Source organism: Papilio polytes, unplaced genomic scaffold (assembly GCF_000836215.1).
Source record: "Papilio polytes unplaced genomic scaffold, Ppol_1.0 DF820844.1, whole genome shotgun sequence".
Lineage (NCBI taxonomy): Eukaryota > Metazoa > Arthropoda > Insecta > Lepidoptera > Papilionidae > Papilio > Papilio polytes.
In genome coordinates this window covers 161,102-183,751 of record NW_013528360.1, presented here as the reverse complement: position 1 = coordinate 183,751, position 22,650 = coordinate 161,102, and the positions used below count along the sequence as shown (strand labels likewise).

The 22,650-nt window shown below is 36.3% G+C and overlaps 1 protein-coding gene across 3 annotated transcripts in view; it reads right to left on the bottom strand.

Moving 5' to 3' along the window:
* LOC106110149 (dystrophin) overlaps positions 1-22,650 on the bottom strand; it is a 191,479-nt gene that overhangs the window by 52,782 nt on the left and 116,047 nt on the right. Inside the window, exon 2 of one of the 3 annotated variants that reach the window (XM_013291865.1) lies at positions 5,875-6,433. The exons of the other annotated variants lie outside the window; for them this stretch is intronic. Within the exon in view, the coding sequence (XP_013147319.1) occupies positions 5,875-6,078 (204 nt within the window). The 5' untranslated portion in view covers positions 6,079-6,433. The remainder of the gene's footprint in view (positions 1-5,874; positions 6,434-22,650) is intronic. 3 annotated transcript variants of the gene reach the window in all.

The following is a 22,650-nucleotide window of genomic DNA, read 5'->3' as shown; positions in this document are numbered from 1 at the left end:
AATCGCTCACATACTCGTAACAGGCAGAAAAACCGTGCCTTTGTGACGGGCGGTTGAAATATTAAAGTTTCACACGGGCGGTGACTGGGCGGTCGCGCGCCCGTGTTGCGTTTTATAATTGATCCATTTACACTGTGTTTATTTTCAATACCTGACTACTATAGAGTTCACGTAGCGAGAAATACATTAATGAATTACATAAAAGATAAAGTGATTTACAAATTAAACAACAGAAAGCTTAACATTATTCATTAGAACATAGCATGAATTAACGTGATATCATTAAGCAGTCCATTGTCATCGATCAGCTCGTTGTGATTTCGGCGCACTTCATTATTATTGGCCAGACGTCGATTTATCTCGCACCTCGAACACAGATTTATTGTGAGGAGCACCTGCTTATAATTCATCCCTTATTTATTCCATAGAGTAACAATTCTATAGATTATTCCATAATACTTGTAGTATTGCACAATAAATTTAATTGTCGTTAAACACAAGTCAACTAAGTAACAATTTTAGTTGGAAATACTAAAGTAGTATTTGTGTCCTATCATTGATTATGTAAGGAAATATTTAGAAGGTCCACTCTATAATTGATTTGAAGAATAAGTCTTTGATATATTCCGCTCCACGATTCTTAATATTCACTGTTTGACTTTGGCCAGATCTTTTAAGTTTTTGATGAGTTCTATTTGAATCTTTTGCAAACGATCTTTATTGACTTTAAAAGGGATCCTTAGAGTAAATACAAAGCCTAATTTAACGTTGATTTATTCGTTTTACTTTTCTATTTATCTTGCTGCTGATTTTACACAATTTAAAAAGCTATACAATTTGTATTATAGTAACATTTAGTCGAAAAAAATATTTTACAAAAATACAGCAACCTTCCCTCGACTCTTGTCACATTAAGAGCGCGCGCACACCTTTTACTAAACTATCGCACAACTATTTAGTCGCGCTTTGATTCCTATGAGCTTATATGGAGGTGCGCATACCACTCGATTTTTAGTTGTGCAACTAAACAATTGAATTGGTTGCAAAACAATCGACAATCGCACGACAATTGTACGATAGTTTAGTCAAATGTGTATGACCGTTATAAGTTAGTAAGATTAAACATTCCTGAGTGCACATTATTTCGAAGCAATCTAGTTGTTTATAACTTTTTTAATAAAGCCTCTTTTTCGCTAATCATCTTTTCTTCCTCGTAAACTTTAGTCGTGCAAAGTTTCGAGTAATATTTTAGAGCTTACGCTAAGCCCGCGACCGCAACAAAGCGCCCCCACTTGTCTCTGCGGAGTTAAAACTCAAATGTTTTAGGATTAAAGTTTTTATTTGCGTTGATATCTAGTGTTCTCCGCATTGAAGCTCAAAGTGGACTTTACTTTTATTTAGAGTAGAGCACTGCTTACTTACTTGTTAGATAGTTTTTAATATTTACTATACCGAAAAATGCCTCAAACTATTCTATTACCACGACCAAATCGAAGCATCGTCCGACATAAATGTAAATTCCCCAAAATAAAGAAAGGATTTTAAAATGAATTGTACCAAATTATGTGGGATATTAATGTAGTGCAGCAAATATGAAAAATTAGTTAGAATTTTAATCATGGCATGTCTGGGATTGTTCGAGATTAATCTTAATCGAATTAGTTGTCGGTTGTTGACGGTCAAAGACAGACAGTTTGCTTTAAAGGCGGTTGAAATTAACCGGTGGAATTTGTCAACCGGCTGAAGAGGATCGTGGCGCGGTCGGAATCGCTAATGAACCGGTTCCAGCCGGATAGCACCGGTTTCAACCGGACCGGGATAGAACGTCGCCGTTTCGGCGCGAAAAGTGACTTAATTTTATCATTGCCATGTCAACGTGGAAGTGGGTACGATTCGTACGTGTTTGAGATAGAGGCCACGTTTGAATTCTGATTATATCAAGAAAACCTTGTTACGTGAATTATGGTGCGACCAGCTTTCGCTGCGACTTCGTCTGCGTAGTATTAAAAAAAAAACAAAAGTAAGTAGCCTATGCCTACCAAGTTTCATCGAAATCCGTTAAGCCGTTTAGGCTACTAACTTTGACAAAATCCATCAATCCATCCATCTAAACTTTCGCATTTATAGTATGATTTTTTGGATCATTAAACATTACCTGTCTTTACACCCTGTTATTTTTTTACATCCAGATAATTAAATACACTACTGTCGTAAACAAATACTGCTATGTGTTCTGTAGAATACATGAAAATACATCTGTTGCACTGGACGGCACTTCACCATGTTCAAAACCGAACAACACAACAAAACAACGCCGCATATAGAAATCCTTTAGTAATGAGTTCGATTCAATATCGCTGTCAAGTTGATTGAGATAGTGGGGGCCCGCGAACCCCCCTGGTCTCCGAGCTTTCGCTTAATCATCTTTCATTATTTCCGCACAAAGCGAAAGGCTTCGACATGACGTCACAAAGGGCAGCACTCGACGCCACCTACTCCTGCACTTCGATTCTGTTTTTATACGATTCCTTTGTAAAGAACTTCGATTGACGCAAGAAATCTTGTCATTATTAATTTAATGATATATATGGGTCAAATAATTGTTGATTCGTAAAATATAAAACCGTGACATCAACTAAAGTTTCGTTTACTTATATTTTGGTTAATAACCTTATCTATTTCTATTATGTAGTGCGCTTGTTGTCTAGGGATATTCGAGTAATGCTGTCGTGGCTCTCGAATGTTCGTGTTTGAGTAATTATGTTCGGCTGCAGCCAAGCTGTTATACCATTCCCTAAGGCATCTTATAGCAACAAAGATAATGAACAAGAACATTTAAATTGTTCAGCTGCGTATTGCATACACAATCTGAGCATTAAATTTTTCTCTTACTATTAATACTAATTACCTCATTTTTCATACAAAGTCGCCACATTTTAATTATTATAATGGTAAATTATTATAATAAATGCTGCACTGCGGATTAACAATCTTATTTCCCACTAAAGACCGAATTACAAACATTACACTAAAATACGGAATTATTGCAGACTGTCATAATATAGACCGTGTTTGTGCAGCAGTATGAGCAATACAAGCCGCTTACTCGTTGCAGAACCAATCCCTTTTGAATTATAGCGGTTGTGCAACTGCGACATATCGACGTCTTTGATTCAAATACAAAGCAGAGCGAGGATTATCTTGAAGAATAGGCCATGGAAAACATTTTGTAACAAAGCTAAGTAAATTTTAATATTATCTAAATCAGAATAACATAAGTAAAAATTCGACATAAGCCGCAGTGAATAAATCAACTTGCAAACGGCTGCAGAACCGTATCAGACGGGTAATCCCCCGCCTGGTAACCGGGTTGTAACGGGATTTAACCGGATATATCCGGATATACCCGGGCCGGGCACCTGCGATAACGACCGGTGTCGCGGTCGCCGCTCGCACCGCCGCCGACTTGTACTTTGTTCAATGCTGTTTTTGCGGCTTTGTCTTACAATCCATGTGAGGTACTATGTTTGCATTTGTAAAATAACTGTTTACAACATTATACCATTAAATTATTCGGTTTCAGTTTAAATCAAGTCAGTTAACACTTCACAAGGTAATAAATTATCATAGAACAATACGTTCATTAATAGTATATCATATCGATTTCAAATAATCAATTGAATTGTATCTCGCGACTGCAGAACTAATTAAGCCATGTCGCAGCTAGACAGAGTTAATACAAAAAATCGTCTCCGTAGTGAAATCGACTAATTGGATTTTAAAATCCAAAACAATATGGCATAATTTTCCCCGTTTGAAAAGCCTGTTCAGTATTCAAGAGAAGCGTTCGCAAGAAGCGCTATATCGAGAGGCACGTTTACCCGGGTCCCGACGTGACGCCGCGCCGTCGTGCCGTGAACCGGGCGAACCGTTCCAAACCGGTTCATAATAGAGCGGAGCGAAAAGCTGTTGTATCGCTCCCGCTGTACATCCGGCTCGCTTTGAAATCTATTTTCCAGCTTTCATATTTTTCAATCTCAAAATATTTATTCTGTATTGAATACGCTACGTATTCTTGTCATAGAAAAGTTTCACTGGGAAAGAATTTTAGAAACATACAGAATCAAAAAGTTTATTACGATATTTATTTAAGACAATCTTTCTTTTACAGCAATTAAATTGTATTCGTCTTTAATATTAGGAGTCCTTTTAGGTGTGATTATGCAGTGAACTATATTTAATAATTAACTATAAATTGAAAATTACGTCATGAACCCGGTCGGCAGACACATTCATCTTGCAGTGTCCAGCGCCGGGCGGGGAGTCCGTAACGAATCGATTTTCATATCATAATTCAGTCCCAAGCCAAGGAAGTTTCACTGTTACGTTTATAATTGAACCATAAAATTTTAAGAGAGACGAAACTTATCTTCAAAAAATATTTAATACGCAGCATAGATTATAGTCTGGTGTATGACACGAATGTATTTGGTTGCAGTTGCTCAGCCACAAAATGCGACTAATTGCTATCCGTTCGCATCAGGCGTTCGTACTAACTCGCTTACCGCAATCCAATTGCGACTGAACCCTGATATAGCCAGCACTGTTAGATATCGTCACCAATTGTAACGACCACTATACGTTGATCTATACGCCCTAATACTAGTAGCTACACTTGGGGTCTACCTAAATATTGCTTAGTTTGGTCTGTAGTGCGAATCATTTTGTCAATATAGGTGTTTATTGCGAAGTAATATTTTCGATGTAATTAAGCACCTGGATAATATGTTGTAGAATATTTATACAAGAGTTTTCCTAAAATGTAGAAAATCGTGTATTTCCTTTGCTCCACTACGTTCACACATCGCATTTATTCTGCGAAACAAATTGAAGAGGTTTCCGTCTATTTTTCCTTTCTCACAGTTGTTAATGACATCGATTGTATGTTGCTTTTACCAAATTAGTAACAATTGAATTAAAAAAAAAAGTTATTAATTCGTTAAATATACTATCGTTTGTCTTTTTTGATTTACGAGTAATTCCACGAAGTGTAATTAGTTAGTGTAATATTAGTCCGGCAGGAGGCGGTCGTGCCGCGCGTCGCACACAGAGTGCTAATTACATTTCATTACCTAAATGTAGTGGATACTGCACACTTAAGTAGAGACGACTTACAACATACTCTACATAACATAATGTGCACATGCAAACACTATTTACATAAACGATATAAGTAAATAGTAAATTAAAACTGCTTCCCTCATCTTCAACTTAAACTTTAAACCGTTTATTAAAAGTTGCCATAGTCAGTAAATTTATTACTTGAAACGGTGCCTTGATTACTTTTACTGCAACTAGACTTACTAATTAGTACTAGTAGAAATAGTAGAACACTATATTATAATTAACAAACGGAACACTTTCATACAACAAATCTCGCGCTAGTTAATGTCATCTTATTGACACAACACAAACTTCTGACTACAAGAGAAATACATTTAAGTGACAAAGTGTGAGTAAGTTTGAGTGAAGCTGTACTCAGTACTCAGTTGCTCAGTGCTCGGTGCGAGCATCAATTAACAATAATGTATATAATTAGTTGGCACCTCAGCATTGCTCACTGCGAGCTGTCGGCTCTGAGCTGTCACTCACTTCAATCCCAATTAAAGACAGTCATGAGAAATGTAGTTTAGGTGCTTGATATTGATGTGTATAGAAACAGCTACTGAGCTTGATAAAATCTGTAGATGTGGTTTGGATTGTTTCGTGGAATTAAACGTCAATACGAAACAAAAACTAATCATATTGCCTGTTTACATGTATAGTCTAAAGTAGAATAATCTTTTCATTTAATATGTTCTTATAATTACTTACCTTTTCGAAGTGCATAAGTTCAGCGAGTAGGACGAAGTTGAGGTGAATAAATCTCGCATCTTCGCAGGACCTGGCCTTCACCCTGTAGCCGGGCCTGTTGTAGAAATACTTGTAACCCGTGTATTCCGAACTGTTAACGTCCACTTTAAGTCCACCTTTGAATTGCCAGTCACCTCCGCAGCCGTGACAGACACCTTTGGGCATGAACTTCTCCCAGGCACGACCGGGCCAAGGCACACCGTTTCTGCGGCACGTGCCCGAGTAAAGGTCGCCGAAGCCCGCTCTCGTAGGGCCGTCTCTGAGGCCCGCCCCCGCAGGACCGATGCGGGGGCGAGGCCATGTTCCCGCGCTTTCTCTCGGCCCTAGGCCCGGTGGGGCTCTTTGCAGTTTCCACTCTTCGGGACTCCTAGTATCAGCTGCCGGGCGCCATCTCCATTTCGAGATCACTTATTCTCTATCAAAACTATCACTTATTCCAGTGGCACATTTATTATGTCCCAACTTCTTGTCCCAGTGTCGTACGTGCCTTTTAAAACTTGCATTTATCACTTAAGCTTTTCTACGTATTTGATAGAAGCATCATTGATGGGATGTGTGAATAAATACCGAAGTGTTCAACATTTGCATATAAAAGTTTTATACTTTGTCTCCTGGACCATAAAGTAAATAATAAAGCAAAAATGTCTAATCGTCACGGCAATCGATAGCAAATTGTGTCTTTTTTATAGTATCTGACAAGGACAAATGTTTGTCGGCAAAATTCGAAACTACTTTGTAATTCGGAAAGAGAAATTCTAGAGTAAGCCGAGCTTTCACGAAACCACTAAATCATTGTGTACCGGATCAACAGCGGCCGGGGTAGGGGGTGGGGAGAGGGGGATGGCATCGGATGTCTATTAATCAAATAAGTCTCGCGTGATTAATTAGAAAATCAGCAATTATGGTGGAAATCGCTAATATTAGCAATGGCGTTCACACTGACGCGACGTAACGAGTAATGGAGAGGAATAATTGAACGAGCTCGCAGCGTTAATTGCAAATGTTTTCTAAATTTATCGCTTACTAAATTAACATTATGATACCGCAATATTACTTAGAATACTTAAGTAAAAAGTAAACATCCAAATTATGAAAACAGTACTAGAATTCAACTGAGACTTGAACAAACATAAAATTCTTCGTTTAGATTACATTTCTTTCTTTTTATACCGAAAAATGTAGCCACAAAAAAGACCGTTGTCAGACGAAGGTAAATATCCGAATAATTTAAAGCAATAACTTATCATATCCTAATTCCGGAGCACATCTTTCTCGACTCCTTGGCCTTAATGAGAAAATAATTTGATTCGCAAATCTCCGTAACTGCGGATTAAAATAATTCTCCGGCAAATTCATTTCTCCAAAAAACGACAACAATTCATTGGAGGATTAAAATTATCCTACGAATTGATTTGAATTTTATTTTCTTAAATAAATTACTCCAAATTCAGACATTTTTTGTACAGCGTACTGAAATCTCTGGGGAAATTTATAAATTACTATCTTGTTTTGGGGAAAGTCCAATAAGTTTTAATAATATTTATCCTCTTATTATTGTCGATACATTGTTCTAGTGAAATACTAAAATTGATAGATGAAAGATTAAAGCAATAAAAATTTACTTAAAATGTTGATAAAGTGTTTGTATTTGAGCATAACTTAAGTTGAGCAGTAACATTTCAAGTGGCACTTAAATGTGCACAATTAGCGCAAGATGGGAGCTGCTACTACTGAGACGGCCTTAATTAGGGGAATCCCCGGACACAGGCAAACAGACACACAGACTGAATGACGCCCGTTGCGCCTGCCAGCGCCAGGGTCCCCCCACTGGCTCCCCGCCAAGTGTAATGTGCGACAGAAATAGAAGTATTCTGAACACTTTGTATTTTAAGAGGATTTGCTTTGTTACCCAAACGTTAACTATAAAGACTATTAATTAGTTAAGAAAAACTGATGTAGCTATCGAATAACACTTAAAAATTAAACTAAGTTGGTTTTATAACTTAACTTGTAAGCTAAGAGAGCTATTCAAGCAATCGAATTGCTATTCTACCGTATCTATCATAGAAAATCTTTATAAAAAGAAAATAAATGATACCATTCATTATATCTCAAAAGATACAATTTCAAACAGAATTATAAATAAAGTATAAAATATACCGAAGTCAGGAGGTCGGGATAACTCGACATACTTAAAGAAATGTACACACAAATATGTTACACATCGGGACCGCATATATTCGCTATAACGAGTTTATGCCAGATGTAATCGGATCTGTCCGGACAAATCCCGGCTTTTGCAGATTTTTCCTACGGGAGAGCTCACCCCTTATCTATTTTATGAGTAGCAAATTTCCTGGCGGACTTATTACGCTAGCTGTGGAGAAATAAAGTGGACGAGTCGAGTGTCGAGTGCTTAATGCAACCTATAGCCGACATGAGTCCTTACAGGCTTTTAACAAATGTATTTATGCGGGTGGTAATATTAAAGTATTTATTAACTAAAGCGTATCATAAAATCATTTGATTGTAACTAAGACTTTTCAAAGTTTCGAAATTTCGTACATAATGAGCAAAATACAAATCCAAAATGTCAATACAATGTCTATAAACAGGGTAAGGCCTGAGTACATAAAATCATCCCCTTTATCCCCTCCCTCGGAAATGAAGAGATCCGGTCTGAAGCCGGACTACTAATGGAATCTTCTTGCAGGCGGACGATGAAAAATGCCTCGGGCGATCATTTTCTCGGAAAATTTATGTCAACGTCGCATTTCACAATTTTAAGATTAGAATTTATTAAATTGTTAGGCTTAATATAGGAAAGGTGCAATTTATCATAATAAAATTGTAAAAAATAAGAAACAAACCAAACGACCGTATTAAATTTGGATGTTCAATATGACGTAATCAATCAACTTGAAGGAATAAAGTTGTTCCGTTCAGTGTCCGGTTAGACCCACAAGCCATCGCCTTCGATAACTCAAAGGAATCAATTGAACATTGAGGCGGACAACTTTGCCGGACAAGTTGACGCAGTTAGTTCTCCCACTTGTCCGGAATTCTCAATCGAGGGACGTTCACTGCGGAGCTGAGACTAAAACTTAACTAAACTGTAGGAACGCAACAACTTCTGACGTTGAACTCAAAGAGATGAATTTGAGGAATGTACTGAGACAGAAAGAAAACTGCTGAATCCCATGTTCTTCTGGTACTCGAGAAAAAATTTAAAATGTTATGAAATATCAGATGTGAATTATACAATCTTCGCAATATTTCTGAAAGCACAGTATTATCTAAGAATAGGAAATTCATAGTATTTGTGCCAGGCGAGCTTCAAATCTTAAAGTTCCGAACTTATTTGCCGACTGTGGAGTACACTTAAAAGCTGACGAAGCTTTTCGGGGGCGTAATGTAAAAGTTTCCTTGAGAATTTAATACGTCACTGAACAATGGAGCACCTGTTACTGAACAGCGTTTAGTCAGTGCATAAATTTGAAGGAAATCCTCTTCCCGGCTGGGACGCCATTCGTCCGGGTCGCAAGCCGCCAGCCGGGACGCCATTCGTCCGGACAAGTTGCCGATTTACAAGCGCACTCCGCACTTAATTACGAGCGGAGCTGCAAACGTTATTTAGAGAGATTTACTCTGTGGTCGTTTTTTTTTCTATCTCGTCTCCACTGAAGTATCTAGCAAAACTTTTTAATTTAAAGCCTCGTACATAAATAGTAGGATATATACTTTAAGCGGCTTTAGTGTTAATTAGAAAGAAGATGCAACGTCCCAGGGTATTATGAAAAGCCGCTTACGTTACACTATCTTGCATTTTATTTGTTACGAGTATGTGATCTCATTTGTTTTGTTTCTAGCTCTATCTTTAATTCACTTATATTTTTATATCTATACACTTTCCTAAGTGTCGTAGATAAATAGCTTATGACTTTAACCTATAAAATCAACGCATTCAGGCAATTTTAAATCTAATTTATAACAATGCAAATTTAAATTGTCTCAGTTCAAAGTATTTAAAAGGACTAAAGTGTTGCCGGGTATACTTTGGCGCGCCGCCCAGTCGCGAACAAATATAATTTGCGAAAGCTTGCTTTGTGGAAATGGACAAATTGTATTGAATTACAAGGAAATGAATCTCGGAGCCAAATCGGTCTGAGAGTAACTTAACTCTGATTGGTCTCGGTTGGCGGATTATCGCTGCTGTTTGATAAACGCACGACAGATGACTTGGTCGCTTTCAAACTCCACAGATGTCAAATTTCATTTATTTGATCCGTTTCTGAGAGGCTTTGTGGGATAATAGCAATTCCAATATTGTGAAAAGTCGGAAACGTTTTTAACTTATCACTGCTTAATTGGACTTATCTATACTAACATAATAAAGAGGATAGATTTGTATTTTTGTACGTATTGAAATAACTCAAAAACTACTGGGCTGATTTAAAAAATATTTCACCGATAGATAGGTAATTTAAAGAGAGTAAAAATAGGCTATAATTTTTTTAATTCCTCGCGGACGAAGTTGTTAGCAACAGCTAGTTAATGAAAGATGTCCATAAATCTTTATCAGCCATCAGGAGAATGCCGACCCTTGGCAAGCAAAAAGGGCAGGGTGATAAAACAACATGAATATAAGCATGAATGACTATGATGGTAAAAATTGTGGACGATATCAGAAAATCGTCGAGTATCGTGTCCCTATCAAAGGCTTGTTAAAGCCGAGCGCAGCGGCGCTGGAAGATCGCCAAGATTGTGCTCTGCGCCTACTCTATAGCACATTACACTCATTGAATACTTAACATTATACTGATACTTTAAATGTATACACTATTCATAAGTAAACGAAAAATAGTCATGAAAATCACTACTTAAATTTTATTTTTGTACGGAGTGTAAGTATCTTAGAAGAGGTTATGATTGAGGGGCCCGCGGTGATCCGTCACGTACAATCGCGGCGATATTCTATTGTTTACCCGTTACCGCGCTCTATTACCCGAGAATCTGTTTACTCGACTGTACCTGAAACAAATAAAAACATTGTTAAATTTAACATAATTCTTTATCATTGTTATTCAGTGAATATTGGAGTAGTCGAGACAAAACACATACTGCCAAATGAGCTTAGTTCAAACTGTATTTACAGCAGTTCTAAGTGTTTATTTAGACAATTTCAGAGGGTACAGATTGTTTTAAATAAGATTTACAAGCATTTATTACTCGACTTAACATTTATTACTTCTGCTTTAATTCAGTTGTAAAATTTGTTAAAATAATTCAAGATAATGTAGTTACATTGACTCAAGTATGTCCCGAGGCATCCAGATACGCGCATCAAATGAACGGGCTTCGGTAGCGCGGAATCAAACCGAATTCCATTAGCAAAGTTTACAGAAAACAATTCCAAAGAGTTACTTGAGTAATTTCCTACAGATACTGAGGTTTGGGGCCGAATTTCAAATAATTCTGGATAGGTTCAATTAATTGGATGTATGAATCCCCCGACGAGCGGAATTAGGCGTCGTTTTAAGAAGATTTCCCCGGGCGATCGCTTGTTATGAAAGAGATTTGTCTTTGGAACGCTCCCCAAACTCATTGTTGGGAAGAAATTGAGACAATATTAATAATAGCTTATAATTTAGAATTGAAAGATGAACAGAATTATTCTTCGTCTCGTTTAATACATACAAAACATTTTATTCATCGTAAAACGTTAAAGTAAATATTGTCTTGACGTAATCGTCTACAACCGTTTGAAATGTTACATAATTTTCATAATAAATTATTTTTATGAACAAAAGTTGTTTTTAAAAATAAATTCCTAGTGAAATCTCTGTCGTTTTTCTAAAAATTCGAGTTTATTTTGTCGATAAAAATGTAACGAAGGGAGTCGAGGAGGCAAATCACTCGTCAGTTGTCAGTCGCCAGGCGGCAGCACTGTCGCCAGGCGGCAGCACTGTCGCCTCACACGCTGACGTTCCAGACAATTTGAAACAAATCGTCGTAACAAAGCAACTAAACATCGAGTGTGAAGAATTTTTATTGATGAAATAATAAAAAGAAATACTGTAAGACTACTTACGATGAATAAATGAGGTTTATGGATTAATCTCAAACAATATACTACGTGATACAAGATAACAAAAATATGTTAGTGAATGGAGTAATAGTTGGCGTGTCTGTACGACCAATGCTGCTAGGTTGCGGAAATGGCGGTGTTTGGTCTCTTACGTAGGCGGAAGCGGAAAGTTACCTTACTTATAGATTTGGTTACTTAAAAACGGCATTAAGAAAAATCTTTTTTAAAAACGAAGACAACTTAAAATTTTTGATACATTTCTTATTTTTCTTTATATAATAAACTTGGAATTTTTATTTAAGGAAGCTACAATAAAATTTTGCTCTTTCAATGAAATAAATTTTAACTAACTTCTAGCAGCTATTCTAATTTCGAGCTGATTCTGTGGATAATAATAACTAATTAGAAAATAGGATCTTTAATAAAATATATGTATGCAAGTTGTTTTATAAATCCATTTCAGTTCAAGACTTGTACCGTGTCCTGTAGGAAATAGCTGTGAAGTAGATAGAAATAAGAACTAAACGCTACGAAGACGGATTTGTTTTATTCAGAGCTCGCGTGTGGAATCTATTCTGTGATTTTTAGATATGCTTAAACAGAACAAAATCTACAGAAATAGCACATTTTATTATACGGAATGTATTTAAGCTTTGATTTTCTATTGGGTTTGTGTAATAATTTATACAATTTCAGTAACGAAAATTAGCCAGACCACCGATAAATTAATGACGGCAAAACTGTAATTAATTTAGCGTTTTATTAATCATGATTACGTGCTCGGTGGCAGCTATTATTTTCAATTATCTATTCAAAATGAATCGCTTTACAGGTAGCTATCGCTTCGCGGACACAATGAGTTAATTTTGCATTTATAACACTAATTTAATTCCCTTTAATAATGATTCTGCTATAATACAGTTGAAAATAAATGCAAAAGTAATATTTCTTATGTATATTTGATTTAAGTGCGTTATTCGTTAACTTTCCTATACTTATTCGCAGCCGAAGTAGCCTCACTTAACTTCGATTTGTCGCCGTCAAGTTCGTTTCGTCTCAACGATTCTTTCGGGGCACTCTCGTTTGTTGAAGCGCTTGTTTTTCCTCATCCCATCCCAACCCATCTCGCTTCTACTGATATGTACAGTAGAGGACGTAAATATCCTACCCAGTGAAAAGTTTTTTAATTCATAATACAATTAGGTCGTAAACTAATCACCATGCAAATGTGCTAAATTATTGCACTCACGGAGATAGATCGCTGTAAGGTATTCTAAATGGAATGCGAATATAATTCTGACATTTACGACATCTACCGTCTCACTATTGCTATTCATTATCTTCTAGGCGTTTTTATTGTGTTTATCAAGAAAATCGGAAATGAAATTCTCTTCGGATATTTCCGTTCAGAAAACTATTTTTTCGTTCCAGTTACTTTTAGAAATGATTTTTTTTTGTATTATCTGATCATTTTACCAAAAAGATCACCGGAAAGAAAGAAAATTGGATTGAAATAGTACAGGAGATAGATTTTCTTTCTAATATTTTCTAAAGAATGAGGTACACAGTATATGAAAATGTCGTCGATTTCACTATAACCACATTTCCATCAAGATACATCGACACGGTTTATATGAACTACTGAACTATATACATTATTTAAATATAAAACATCGATACAACAACAAAGATAAAACAATAATGTAGATAAGTTGGCGCATGCAAGAATAGTTTTCCAATCATTTTACAAGCTCGTGTTCAATAACGTGAAGTCCATCCACACATTCTGTCGGCTATTGCGGTCAAGCGCTGCAAGGCTTTGTTAGCCCGGGGTACGTGTATGTAACGACTATGTTGCTATTTCTACATTATATCACTGCCAGCAATAAACACTTTTAGATTCACGTTTTTGGATCATGCCTTTAATTTAACTCGTACCTTAATAGAAGTTTTAGCAAACCTTACTAAAACGATATTGCTATAAAACTTCTAACAGGCGCTGATTCTGTTTTTGTTTGTTATTATAACGGATTTAATAAATATCATTGAATGAAAACAAACCTATATTGACCTCAGCGTGAGCTCTACTAAGGTTACTTGAATTTCGATCCCCTACCCGGAGCCCTCAAGCATCAATCAACCTCTCCCCTTTCCCCCTCAGGCCAGTGTGGACAGGGTCCGCGATTTGTCAAACGTTATGTTTGTTTATAATCTACAACACTTGACCGGGTATTGTCGGGTTATTAGTTTAGGACTTTTCCTCCTAGACCTTTCCAGAAACGTTTTAATGGAATTTCCCTTTTTAGGTGTGTTCTAAACTTTACCACTTGTAAGACATAATAGAAAGGTACAAATAAAAATATTTATATGACAAATATGTGTTCCACTATACTCTAAATATATTTAATTATGTCCTGACATTTACAAAAAAATCAGTTACCAAATTTGTAGATTTTTTTCGTTCAATACTATCTTAAGTAACATTACTTGGAATTTAATCTTTGTACAAGTTATTCTATAAAGTCACAACTTGCTTGTTCGTTCCAAATTAATCGAACCAATAAAAAACAACACAGCAGCCTATGCGCTTCGACGTACATTACCGGCCGTGTTAACTTATGTGCCAATTTCACCCTTACTAAATCACCAATGGAGCCCGCCACCCAAATATCTGCCACATAAATTTCGATATAATCTTGATTAGTTGCTATAGAAACAGGATTATACGGATTTTTATAACATACTAATGTGTTTAAGATTGAGCATGATTCCTTAACATTGAGACTTAAGTCGTAACTTTGTTTAAGCTACTTTAGCAATGAATGTTCAATTCTCGCTTAAGTTATTTTGCAATAAATGATTGTACAGTTTTTATTAACCTTTATGTATACAAAACAATTCATAGAATTACTCTCAATGAACTAAAACTCCATGCAAATAATTTGAATACCGAGTGCAGGGAACAGTATTGTTATAAACAAAACAGAAAGAACAACACTCGCTCACCGGTCAGTCGGTGTTCAGGCATTTCTAATTCACTAACTCGGGAACAAACTACGACCTGCTCGTTGCTGAGTCTACTCTGTCGCAAACCTAACAATGCCAATGGGAGATATTGTAAGCTTGCAAATGTTTCTAATTCATAACGATCCGTCTGTATAAATGTAAAATTTTATTATATTCATTACAAGTATCTAGAAAAGGCACACGCAAAGCATTTTTGTTGTGCGATAGTTTAGTTAAAATGTGCGCCCGCTCTTACTATGTGATACGTAGCGGCTATTGCTATGAATTAGGCGATAAGCGTATGTACACACGACACGTGACACACGTGCGTTCTTGCCGGCCGTCTGTACTCGCGCTAATACGTGTACTACACTAATTCAATCTGATTAGAATCGTGCATCTAATAAACAAGATAATCGGATAATTCTTGATTTTATACTTAAATTCGAAACATTAATTATCGATTAATACAAACAAAACATTCTGGGATATATACTAACTTCATAAAAGTCTCAAGAACATTTGAAAGCTTCGTAAAGTAGAAAGCTTATTGTGGATTAGTGGCTAGCCTCTAATCCTCGCTCAACTACACCATTCCCAAATTATACATTTTTTAAATCTGTTATTCAAAGCTTTAAGTTTCGTAGTAATAATCGGTGATTTGCTGCAAATACCATTCATAACGACAAGAAAATTGTTGTCAAAATGAAGCTTACAATTTTGTTTAAAAATTTTAGTAACTATTACGATAAATGTATAATAAATAATATAACCTATATTCAAGATATGAGAAATAAATCAACTTATCTATTTTTGTAAGAGCTTTAGAGTTATCATTGCTAAGTAAATACGGGAAATAAAATATTGTAGCTTAGGAAGGATTACAAGAATTCTAAGCGTATTTATAAAAATCAAATCATATCGTTGGAATACATTATGGGGAGTTTATCCGAGACGTGGAGATATTTCCCTAACCTCGTCCCGGCGTATCCATTGACTAAGAGATTAGAGGAAAATCCGTTAGGGGACTCGGCGGTGAAAAAAAATCTTTTTCAATTTTTACGACGAATTCGTTTAAATTTAAAAGACTCTTTGTTCATTTTATTCTATCGCGAATAAATGTAAATGCCTGCATTGATTTAAAACGATATAACAAGTTAAACAAAAGCTAAAACCTACGTTTACAAAAAGTAAGGACATTTTTGATTGATTCGGAAGCAGTGATAAATGTCAATGACCTTTTATTAACAGCAATAAATGCAATACATTTACGAATCCGTGTAATGTAAACAAATGCAGTGAACTGGAAAGCCATGCGGGACAAACGTAACGTGTAATGTTGATAGGAACATGGGGGCCTTGCCGCAAAGCTACGCTACTGGCGAAATAAAACATCGTAAATACAAAAAAGGAATTCGTTAATTTAATTGAACATATAAATTATTACACAGTTAACGTGCTAAGTAGGCAATTTAGAAAACGCAAGAAACTAAACTGGAAAATTAAACGAACCACTAGGTGTAGCCCGCCACTCCAAATTTCATTGAGATCCGTTGTCTATTTTGGAAACATGTAGCAACAAACATCCGTTCATCAATTTAAACTCTTACATTTATAATATTAGTTGCAACAACAAACTTAACTCGACCACTACACATTTTGTAACGACATTTCGTTTTGCAATTTTGGAAAACACCGAAAATTCATGTTTCCACTAAACAGATTTACTATTACAAGAGGACATTTAGATCAATCACAGCTAACAAACAGGGCTCTGGAAAAAATGTTTCACGGGCTATTTGTTTGGGGGGATGGGGGATGTCGGGCCCACATCAAGCCCGTTACATCAGTAGTTCTTGTCGGTTCGAGATGACACGGCTGCAACTTACGCCGTCTGATGATATCGTCTCTGTCTGTCGTCGCTGACATGAATTGGTTTTAGCGGGATAACGACTTTTGTCACTTGAGAGAACATGAGTGTTTAGATTATCTTTAAATTTGAATGTCAGGAGAATACTTGCGTTTTTCAGAGAATCGAAACATAAATCATACAATCGGTTTTTTCGATTAAAATGGTGAAATGTTAAGTTAGAAATAAAATAAAAACACTTGATATGTTTAATTTCGTTAAACGCCTGTCATAATTGAATAGCAAAATTTTAAGATTTATTTAAGCTATTAAAAATGAACACAATTACACATTTTGCGTGAATTCAAAAGAAGATACGTACAATATGTTAGTTGTGCTAAAAGCGGGGAAGGAAATTATAAATCTGTCTAGAGCTAGCAACAGTTTGTGAAACTAACGTTCGTTGAGTTCCGTTCGAACTGTGTCCGAGGAGTTCACAGCGAGTTCTTCACAAGCCAGTGCCGAGGGAGCACACAGTTCCCTTGCCACTGTGTACACAACTTCATTACATGCAAGCGAACTGTTCTGCCGCAGATCACTTGTGTTAACTGTTTTAGTTTTAAACTAATTTGCAGAAACCTTTAATTTGGTTTTCAAAGTAATGAAATGTTACAAACGATTGGTTACATTTTGTTCTTAAATTCATCCTTTTTTTTCATACTAACATTGCGTGCTTAAGCGGGCTCCCTACTCAGTAATTCCAGAGACGTCCTAAGATGAAAGCAAAGCGTAATAAAATGTCTAATAGCGTTTTTATTTTCAGCTATAAGTTATGAGGTCCAATAAAAGCTAGGGGACGAATATATCGTCACCTCGCTGTAGAGGGCGCACGAACTTAGCGGACAATGACAAAAGTTACTGCAGTTATTGTAATCTTAACATTTTAAACATTTAAGTAGGAAGCTAGTAAATTAACCTAATATTAAGTGATTCCCTCCCATGGACATTTGCAACACGAGAATTGTTCAATTTTCTCTCAAGTTGTGTTTTTCAAGATGTCGTTTATTTATTGTTCTGTCTATCCCTTTGTCGGTTAAGCATCTTTGTGTAATACAATTAAGATTGTTTATTTAAAGTCAAGTATGGGTTGTTTATTTTTTACCGCACTTGCGAGGGACGCGATTTGGCACGACAAGGCGCCAGGTGGCGTTGATGTCGGCGAGATAGGGCACGGCGCTGCGCGGTCAGCACATATTTTGTATATTAATGTTAGAGATAACTTTGATTCAACCACGGGCCGCTGTTATTTAGTAAAAAGACACATTCGAAAACGACTGGTTAAAAGCCAGTAGCGCTTAAAGTCAGCACTGGCATACAACTGACATAATGTAAACTTAATAAGCGCCTGTGAACCCATACAGTCCATGCCTGCCTCACTGACCAACTGTTCTGGCCAAATGTAAGCGAGACATTAGAGTAAAATTATTCGAATCTTCTACGAACTCATTTGCAATAACAAAACGTACGTTAACGAGTGTGTTATGATAATGAATATTTGTGTAATCACATTCAATTTATTACGTAGGAGGGTGGGGGTGAAAAAGTGGGGCTGTTGTGCGTCTTCATTGAGTCGAGCGAAGACCTCCATTACATTTCGCAGCGCGCGCCGCGATGGCGGCTGCGTGCAGAGCATTATATCACAATTTGCTTCATTTTACAGCACTATACTGATTTATTGATATTTTATGAATTCATAATAACCCGATAATTTACGGTAGTAAGATGTAACCTTTTTCTTTCTTTAAAGACGTCAACTACATAGAAATTAAATTTTAACTGACTCTATCGTCTCTAATTTGTAGTAAAGTTGACGAACTATCATAATTAAACATCAGGGTTGTACTTCTATGTTGGAATAAACAATTGAAAGAGTAATGAAAGGAATAGTTTCAAACGGGAAATGAAATCTCATTTTTATTACAATAAAAACTAAATTAGAGTTAATGATACACTTTTACCATTAGCCCGTTAGCCGGCGGAACGACAATCCGGATAATCCGGCCTGCGGACAGGTTAATCCGGGTAAAGTCGGAACAAAAATGCTGCGAACGTCGGCCAACCCTTGCCGCGCCCCTTGGGAGTAATTTATAGCACAGTGTGCACTATTTGCAGGCTGTTTACTGACATTTCGTGTAATAAACGAGTAGAACCTTCTTGACCCTTATTAAAAAAAGGGTTACATGGCTGAGTCTAGAAATATAGGAATACAATATTTGCTTAAATTTGGGTTTTTACAGTTTATTGCCTTTAGATGTTTTTATCAGCAGACGTTTTATTCCAATTGAAAAACGAAAGGTAAACTTACGTTAAGAAACCTTAAAATGACAATTAAGTTATAAATATAAATTTAAATAAACGACACTTAGACTACGCAGTGGTAAACGATGAGCCGGTTATCCGGGTAGTTGCCGCAGCCGGGTGACAATTACCGGCGCTAATGCACTACGCGACTGGCCGGTTATCCGTGATTAACGCCCGGCACACCGCAGCTTACAAATTACCACTAAACTAAATAGATCAAAATAACTAGATATTTATGTATAATGTATACGACAATTCTAGACCCAAAAAGAACTTTATCATAAACAATGTTTAAATATTTAATTACGTTATATGTTAAATGCGCAACTTAGGGGCACAAGTTTTTTTTTTTTTTTTATAACATAAGGTGGCAAACGAGCAAGCGGCCACCTGAAACCGCCAAAATGGCGAAGCGACCGCTGCCCATAGACATCCGCAATTGCAGATGCGTTGCCTACCCTTATACGACGGAGGAGGAGACGCACATAAAGAGGATATTTCCCCTTCCTATGCATCTCCTCCGCCGTCAAATCCACTTCCTCTTCCCAACCTCTTTTTATAAGAAAAGGGTGGTAAAGACAAAGGGACTTAAATTAGGCCTCCGGCACCACACTCATCAGACGAAACACGGAATTGCTTCCATTTCACGTCTGTCTTCTGTGTGGTCGTGGTATTACACCGGGCGTGCCGGCCCATTCGTGCTAAGATGTTAAAGCGGGCATTACCACTCTAAGTTGGAAAAATACTGTCAAATTCTCAGCACAGAGCGCCACGTGCGTCTTAACAGTATTAAAAGATCCAAAGTTAAGCTGTTATTAGCCTTCCAAAGCCAATAAACAATTCAGATGTAATTCGTTGCGCGGAAACTCGCACAAACTTACGGTATTAAGTAAACAGCGGGCCAATTCGATAATATTTAAGCGTCAAATTTAATTCCGTGAGTCGCGCACCGCCCGTTCGCCCGCTCACTCACTCCTTGTGTAATCAATCCGCTCATTCGTTCCCGATCCCGCTCACGATCATTAAATCAATTTATTTATTCATTCGAATAAAAGCAAATAAAAGCAATTAAAACCGCCGCGAGGAAATACGACCGAACCCGCACCAACGTCAACAGAATGCAATCAGTTCTTGTCGATAAAAGTGGAAATTACTGAATTTTCGTTACAATAACATACCTATTAACAGTTGTAAAGTAATATAAATAAAGTGATATTCCAAATCAGCGGTAAAGAATGGAAAACAAGTAGGTTTTTAACATATTTTACACACTTTTTAAGGCGTACTTGACAACTTCCTTACACGTTTAAAACTACCTAGTGTTGACACCAGCAAAAACAAGTGTCCTCCGCATGTTAAACTTAATTCCTTCGCACGCATAATTTTGCAAAGATAAATATTTACTTTTCGAGTTAATTTGAACAGGGGATGTAACACAGCGCCGTAGACACAACACACATTTACATCGCTTATGATAAATGGCGGATTAGTTGGGTCGCTCTGTTCGCTACAAGTTATGAGTAAACAGCGATTTATATTGATAAATGTTAAAACTCTAATGAGAACTGGTTAAATAAAGAATCTTTTTGAGCATCTCTTTCTAAAGTATTTATTTACTTAGGAAATAAATAAGCGGCTATAGGCTAATGGTTTGGGGTGTGGACTACCGATCTTGCGGTCAAGGATTCGAATCCCGTCATTCGATTGTCGTGAAATATATCCTAGCACAAACCTCGAGATTATTTGGATTTTTTAAAAGAAATATAAGTAAATTAAGAAAAAGAAAGAAATTAATTAAAACACGATAGATAAGTTTTGTTTCCTAAAAGAGTTAGGTATTTTCATAAGAGTAGTGGAATTGTAAAATTAATATGTTAATCGCTTTTGTTTAACATTGTACGTATGTATATCAACATGTATTATTGCGCTGTACCTTTGTCGGTTGTTGTAAACGGTTCCGTTAATTAATTTAATTAAATCAAGTGGCTTCAGCCGGGCGGTGGCGGCGGCGGCGGCGGCGGCGGCGGTGGTGAAGGCGGATTTATGAAGGTTTAGCCAAATTGTTGCGTAAACTTATTAATTGTAAAGCGGCCGAGCGCTATTGAGAAACAGAATCTATCGATTCTAATAGATATAACATTTCTCCTATTTACGATGAGAAACAACCATTTAACACTTACTGAGGTTACGTCTGTCGATAGCAATGATATTTACGAAGTATGAGATAACGATAAAATATGATTAGAAGGAACTTAATTTATTAGTTTCATCTGTAATGTGTTTTCTGAAACAATTGTTTCATGACTAATTTACGAGTTTTCAAGAATAAAATCAGATTAAATCGGAAAAAATTTAGCATCAAGTAATTGTAAGAACCAGTGTCTTGGATAGATTTCCAGCGCATTAACAGTGTGTTATTATTATTGCTTAGTAATAGATGTTAAGTACAATTTCTCACGGTGTTTGAATAAGGCGTACTTAAGCTGCAATACTTTCACACACTTGACTTGAGGAAAGAATGCTAAGTGCGGGTCAATTCCTAACTGACGACAACTTTAAGTGACTTTAGAATTGAGAACATGCATGAAGAAGAAACAATTATGTGTTAATTGAACAATCATTGTAAATTCCTGTGCGTCATTATTATTGATTAAGCAAATGTTTAAGAACTACTCAACGCATAAATACGAAACTAATAAATTCGATTAATAAAGGTCTCTCATATGATATCGGTTGCCATGGTAACAGGGAAAATGAAAAAAGATCTAGTTATTTATCATCAGAAATTCAAAATTAACCCAAAAAATACAACCTTTTTAAATTCGTTTTAAAATAAAATCTCTCTCTTTTCAATTTGTATACGATTTTTTTTAATTTATTTACTAAATCAGAGTAAAGCTTGTGGCGCTTGAAATTCATTTATCCGGGCTGTAGAGCCGCGGATATATTTTATTAAAATCGGGAACCCTCTAGGATTTAATAACTGGATCTTTATAGGAACAATCCATTATGAACCCGCCGGTATTGGATTTTGTTTTGGCAAATGACATTAGCACGAATACTGAATGGAAACGATTCTCCCTCGGGACAGTACGGGACTTAAGTAACAGCTGGAGTTTAATTTGATATTACTAAAATTCATTACATTAACTGCAATTTTAGTTTTAATTTACAATCAACAAGTCTTTATTAAGAGTTTTGTAAAAGAAATCTCATGACCACAACATGAGAAAAAAAATTGGGTTTTGTCTTAGCGTGTCAAAACGTCAAGACGTACTAGTTAAGTGATAATCCGACGCCGGACGGACAGGCAGACAAGCAGACGAGATAATTGAGATGTTTTGATACCTCTGGGAAATGCTACGCTCTTCTTTGAGACGATAATAATTTGATACACGAATTTATATGTTATATTACTAATTATTATCAAAAA